The sequence below is a fragment of the Austrofundulus limnaeus genome, unplaced genomic scaffold (genome assembly GCF_001266775.1).
Source record: "Austrofundulus limnaeus strain Quisiro unplaced genomic scaffold, Austrofundulus_limnaeus-1.0 Scaffold2, whole genome shotgun sequence".
NCBI classification, from domain to species: Eukaryota; Metazoa; Chordata; class Actinopteri; order Cyprinodontiformes; family Rivulidae; genus Austrofundulus; species Austrofundulus limnaeus.
Window position 1 is genome coordinate 6,908,139 of NW_013952404.1, and position 6,422 is coordinate 6,914,560.

Consider the following 6,422-nt stretch of genomic DNA (forward strand, 5'->3'; position numbering starts at 1 on the left):
TATGGAAACAGTATATAAAATTTTAAACTGTTTAGCGCAAATCTGTTTGCAAAAATTAGTTTATTATCGTTCAGCTGTTTCTTTGCGCTTAACCAGAACATCCAGGCAGAACTGTGAAGTTCCTGCTCAACGATCAGCCTTTGGACAAGCAGCTTTTTTGGTTAAAGCYATCGCTCAGTGGAACGCTGCTCCCGATCATGTAAAAACTTGTAGTTCTTTTATTAGTTTTAAAAATATCTTAAAAATATCTTAAATCTACCCAATGTTGCAATCATTGAATTGCACTGGGTGATCGATTTTAGAGTTGCTTCTGGTTGTGTGGGTTGGAGGGTGGGATGGAGGTGGGCAGGATTTTATGTTTGGAGAGTGGGGTGGGGTGTTTTATGTATTTTTTAATTGCAAAATGTTTTAGTTTATGTTATTTTTATTTTTCTGTTTTTTCCTCTTTTATTTCTATTTTACTGTTGGATGTTGTTTTGCTGTTTGATGGGACTGCAGATGTAAATTAGCCTTAGGCTAAATCTGGTGCAATGCATCAAATTATGTTTTAATTGCACACTTTCCCGAACAAATAAAATCATTCATTCATTYGTTTTACCTTATAGAGGATAACCAGCAGAGCTTTGAGCCACATCTGTCGAATATGTGGCCTTAAAGCCCACAAAGAGCATCGGGGCGGCTGCTGAAAATAATGTCTCAGCTGAGGACAAGCGCAGTACTTCAACACCTGGACCACCAGGGGGAGTAACTGCTTTCCTAAACCAATATTGTAGTCCAGAACCTAAAGGAACACAGTCATAATTCACAAAGTTCACAGTATCAGTACGATAACAAACAGAAAAAAACATAAAGATAAACTCTAGGTGTCAGTCACTTGTGCAATGCCAGCGATGAAGGCGTTGAAGCAGGTGGAGGTGCGCATCTTCTGAGGCGCGATCATGAAGCAGCCCTCCTGTTGGTCGTAGCCCAGCAGCACGTACAGGTGACGCTTCACCGTGTTGAAGGCCTTGGCGCTGCTTATGTCAGCCTCGGCGCTGCTCTGGTCTTTGGCCATGAATTTCATCAGCACCATGATCAGCTGGTGAACGGTCTGGTGATCGATGCCCGCATTCTCCGGGAGCAGGTCTCTGATTGTCGCGTCGTCTTCAGGGGAGGGAGTCTGGCCTGCGAGAGGGGCTGAAGCGTCAGGGTTAAAGTGCAGGAGGAAACGCGCTACAGAGGGAGGGGCAGAGGGTAGGGTGCAATAGCGGGGAGAAGGGTAGCAGCTTAGAGGTGYGGGAGTCAACTCGTCCTGTTAAGGGATATGGAAACATCATGCAATATCCATAGATCAATGCAGGGAGTTTATGGAAAATGGGACACACACACACACAAAAAGGACCTGATAACTGTGCTAAGTGTGAGACATTTTCTTTTATCACTTTCTGTGGCAAACTGAGTTAAAACCTGATGGCATAWTCATAAAATATTTGCTTTCCGCTTAGAAATTTCATAGTTTTCCCGACAATCAGTCTGCGCTTTTCTTCCAATGTCATGCAGCTGTGAAAAGTGACATTGTATGTTTTACATGTTCGGTCATTATTTACCTGGCAGGACCTTCTCTATCATATCTCCAAGTGTCGGGGCAGATTGCTCCTGCCTTGTAAGCCTTAGAGCTAAAAACCACATATGAAGAGCACAATTTAGGGAAATGCACAGGGGAGGATGATCAAACAACACGTGTGGATACAAAAACACAAACAGGAAAACAAGTATATATGCAAGCTCTTATTGGCAAGGATTCGTGAGAGTTCACACATAGGAGACAGAAAAACAAGTGCGTGTGTGTGTGTGTATGTGTGTGTGTGTGTGTGTGTGTGGCAGGAAAGTCACTCTGCAAAACACCCTGAAGTTAATTTGTCTGAAGTTTCTGTAAGAATGAGACTAAAACTGGACTTTAAGATAATTATAAAGTCAACTGTTTGAGTTTGTTTTGGTGCGGTCATTGTTGCACAGGAAGGTCACGTGACATACTGACATGATAACATGCAAACACACGGACCGTGAGAGAATTATCACCACAAACTTCCTCAGTAAATAGATCACCAAGTGTGATGTTTTGTGGACTTCTTTTGGAAAATCCTATGTTTTAAGTTGTATTTACGCTGACACGTTAGGAGTTTTTACATTTTTGAACAATTTTTATATACATATGTTGCCTGTGATGTTATGTCTACTGAGCACATATGAGAGACTAAAATAAAACAAAACTTGTTTACCACACCGAGAGAAATTTCATTTTCTGTGAAACTGCAATGCTGAGGATTGATTGTCTCAGCTGAAATGTGTTATAAAAGCTGAAACTGTGCTTTTATAAAAGCAGAAAGCTACAAAAGCTAAAATATGCTGACCACTAGGTAACAACTAAAAAAAGCAAAACTCTATCTAAAGGCTGCAAAAAGATAAAGTAGGAAGATAAGCTAAACATTAAAGTAGCAAAAGACTAGCTACAAGCTAAATGTAGCAAACAGAAAGATATATGTTTAAAATGGCAGCAACAAAAAATAGCTAGAAGTAGCAAAATTCTTACTAAAAACAGCTAAATGTTAGCTAGAAGTTATATTTAGCAAATGGCTATCCAAAAGTAGCAAATGGTTAATTTAAAGCTAACTGTAGCAAACACCTACAAACTGTCACAAATGGTTAACTAAAAGCAGAAGGCTGGTATTTATGCTAAAAATGTAAAAACTAGCAAAAAGTAGCACAATATTTTCTATAAAAAGGAAARGGTTAGTTAAATGTTTTAATAGGCAAAGGCTAAAAGAGATCTCGAAGTATTTATAAACGGAAAATATTTGTAGATAATGTTAAATATTTTGAATATTTATTTCTTTTTTTACAAAAGCTAAGAGTCTTCTCAATGAGCCGAACGCTTTGAAATATGAAGAACTATAAGAGCACAAAGTTTACAGATTGCAAAAACTGTAAAGAAAAAATACTTAAAATAAGTAAAAATAATACTAGGAATACCATACAGTAAATGCTGATTCAGCAGCATTTTCACAAAACTTGTTTGACCACAGGTGAAAGGGAAAACACAAAGGTTTGGATTCAGAAGGGCTGTCTGTTCCTTCTACTCACGAAGTCGGTTGCTGAGCGACTCTGGGAGTGAAAATGCTCGTTTGGACTCTGCCTGGCCTCCCTTCACGCTGTCGTGCAGAGAACGCACACTCTTCTGCTGATTCCTGGCAAAACGAGCCCGTCGTATCTTCCACATGGCTGCGTCGCTGAGGTTGGCCACATTGGTTCGAACAGCGGTGATGGCTGACCAAAATAAATAAATTAATAATAATAATAATAATAATAATAATAATAATAATTCAAACGTGGATACTACATGACCAGTGAAAAACCTGAATGAGAACTTACTTGTGGGAAAGGGGAACTCTTTGTTGCAGTCCAGATGCAGCTGAGCCTCCAGAGATAAGGTTTCGAAGCGGTTGACAAAAAACTCCCAGCTAAGAGCGGGAATGTCTTTCTTGAGGAAGTGCAACAGCAGAAGTTTGCTGAGGATGATCGGTCGATCCCTCACAACTGTGTCGAACTGGAAATCCAGGCACAAGCACAAGCCCTGCAAAACACAAGTCATAGTTCTCCAATTAAACAGCTTGAAACTACCTGGCTCTGAGTTTTAATGACTTTTTAATGCATCAGTAATATTTCAAAGCTTAACAGACAAATGGGTGTATAATCCCTCTAGCTAGTTCTGGGTCTGATTCTGAGCTCCCCGCAGATTATCGCGTCCCTCATCCACAGACATCTTACAAAGGAAGCTAATTTCAGCTGTTTGTTTCCAGGATCTCGCTCTTTTGGTCATATTCCATAACTCGTGCCCATAAGCGAGGGTTGGAACGTACGGACCAGAAAATCAAAGCTTTGCCTTCAACTCTTTCTTCAGTACAACCGATTGAAGCAACGCCCTCATTACCTCAATCTGCCCCCCCTTCCATTCCACCATAAGAGCAAGATGCATGGATACTTAAACTCTCCCAACTGTTAAACCGGATCAATGGAATCCAACCTTTTTTTTCCTCAAAGCCCCACTTTCTTACGTCCAAGCAAATATGAGCCCCACCCCATTCCTCATTACTAAAGACCCTGTCACACTAGACAACTTATGGCAACTTATTAAACATTTTTAAGATACAAATTGCTAATAAAATTTATATATTCGATCAATTTGTTAAAATTGCATTATGTATGCCTAAAAAAGTTTCCAGTTGATTTTTTTCAATTACATCTTCAACGTAGATGTCTTTAAAATGTTCATAAGTTGGCATAAGTTGTCTAGTGAAACAGGGCCTTAAATCGAGTTCAACCTTTATCCTTTTATCAAAATACTAAAATGAATAACATGAATAATTACAAACTCATTTGAAAAAGGAGGGGAAAAAAGAAGAACTGAGTTTTACTAAGTTTAAATTATTCAAAAGGACTTATTTTGGTGATTGATATTTTCACAACCTCAGTTCTGCCCCACCCACAGCTGATGAAACCTGTCAGTTTGATTCCAGGATCACCTCAACATTTGCATTAAAACTCTGCCGCGTTCAGGTCACCTGCAGAGCGGGTCTCTTGATGGTGTCCAGCAGCAGTCTGGCCCTGGTGGCCACCGATGGGTTGACGTCCTCCACCGAGGCCAGGAARCAGCAGAAAGCGTGGGCCAAGGAGTACTTCAGCAGGTGGTTTTTGGTCACGGCACCGATGTCCAGGAAGCGACACAGCACGGCCACCTTCTCAACTGGGCAGATTTTAATGAGCAAAAATGAGTCAGCATCAGGAACACTGAACACACGGTGAATAAGGAGGAAATGAGAAGCTCCATGTCCTGAATTATTGTCATAAGGTAATTAACAGAAGCAAATGTGAGATCATAGATGATTATTTTTCATCATCAGGTTGTTTTTTTTATAATACATCAGCGTGTTGCAGTGGAAATATAGTCATTTCTCACATTTATTGGGCAGCTCACTATAATAAAAAAATCTTACATGTTTTCATCTCAAACAGCCAACAATTACAAATACATTTTTGAACAAAATTTACTTCTTCTTTTCTATAATTGTGTTTTATAAATTAAAGTTTACCCGTTTGTAAATGTAAATATTAAATGATTTATTTTTGCTTCAATCAGCAGCTGCTGCAATACTAACATGTTCCTGATGCTTTTCAGAGGRAAAGAAACCAGCAGTATTTGTATTAATATAGTAGTACTTTTAATGAAAAGAAAGATAAATATTTCTCAATTGAGCCTTCATTCAAGCAATTATATTCATGATTTAGATTAAATTCTGAAGTCCTTTTATTTCAAAATACAAAAAATGAGCAGGAAAAGCCAACGATGACCAGCAGGTGTCAGAGTAGGAGAAAGTATGCGACTGTGCAGCAGAGAGACTGTATTTTTATTACAGTTCCAGCATTTTACCAGCTGCAAACAAAAAACAGAATTAAATCTTTTAACCATTTTTACTTATCAAATACATGCCAAACTAATATCTGCATGTCTGCTGTGAAATGATGAGTCTGTGTTGTTTGCTGTGATGTATGGAATAAATCAGTTTAAATCAAGTCACAGGAGGAGACGTTTGTCTTTGCGTCAAGGTCACAGAGCTGCTCCCTGACACTCACAAGGTGGGAAAAAAAACGTTAATCGTGAAATTTCCTCTTTGTTATTCTGGCTGTGTTTAAAACCACACTGAAACCATGGCAACTCAGGGAAAAGATGTGGGCGTTATAAAATTAGATTATAAAGACAGAACAACGCTTCTTCCGGTTGGTTTGCTAATTCACAGCTTCCACCAGAAACAGAAAATGACCAAAACATGTCAAAGTTAAACGCTTAGATTCCTGTTCACGTGTGAAGCTTTATTGTGTTGAAATTTGGTGTAAGGCATGTAAAACATTTACAAATTCTATTCTTATTCTGCAAAAAAGAGCAATAAGAATTGTTACCAGAAAACATTATAGTCACCCATCTAATGTATTGTTTCAGTTATTGAAATTACTAAAATTTTATGTGTTGGTTGATTATAAGATTTTGTTGATTATGTATAGGGCTCATAAAAATGTTTTGCCTTTGAATATTCAATCTAATTTTGTTAAGAGGGAAAGCTGTTATAATTTGAAAGGATTTGAAATGTTTATAAAACCTAAAATTCGAACAAACTTGAAGGATAGATGTACCTCAGTTCAAGGAATAAGATTGTGGAATAACTTGGACAGCGATTATAAAAATGCTGACTCGATTAATTTATTTGGTAAAATGGTAAAAGTTAAATTGTCAAAAAAATATGAAGATGATGTTTGAGAGGTTAATCAATTTTTTTTGTTATGCTGATGAGGGTGTAAAATATATATGTGCATGTACATATGTATGTATATGT

General features: G+C 38.1%; 1 protein-coding gene across 1 annotated transcript in view; it reads right to left on the reverse strand.

The window, feature by feature from the left end:
* unc79 (unc-79 homolog, NALCN channel complex subunit) overlaps positions 1-6,422 on the reverse strand; it is a 51,463-nt gene that overhangs the window by 16,261 nt on the left and 28,780 nt on the right. The window contains exons 24-29 of the mRNA XM_014013582.1: positions 4,599-4,780; positions 3,409-3,610; positions 3,121-3,303; positions 1,587-1,655; positions 875-1,212; positions 599-781 (exon numbers count right to left, since the gene is read on the reverse strand). Coding sequence (XP_013869036.1) covers positions 599-781; positions 875-1,212; positions 1,587-1,655; positions 3,121-3,303; positions 3,409-3,610; positions 4,599-4,780 — 1,157 coding nt within the window. The remainder of the gene's footprint in view (positions 1-598; positions 782-874; positions 1,213-1,586; positions 1,656-3,120; positions 3,304-3,408; positions 3,611-4,598; positions 4,781-6,422) is intronic.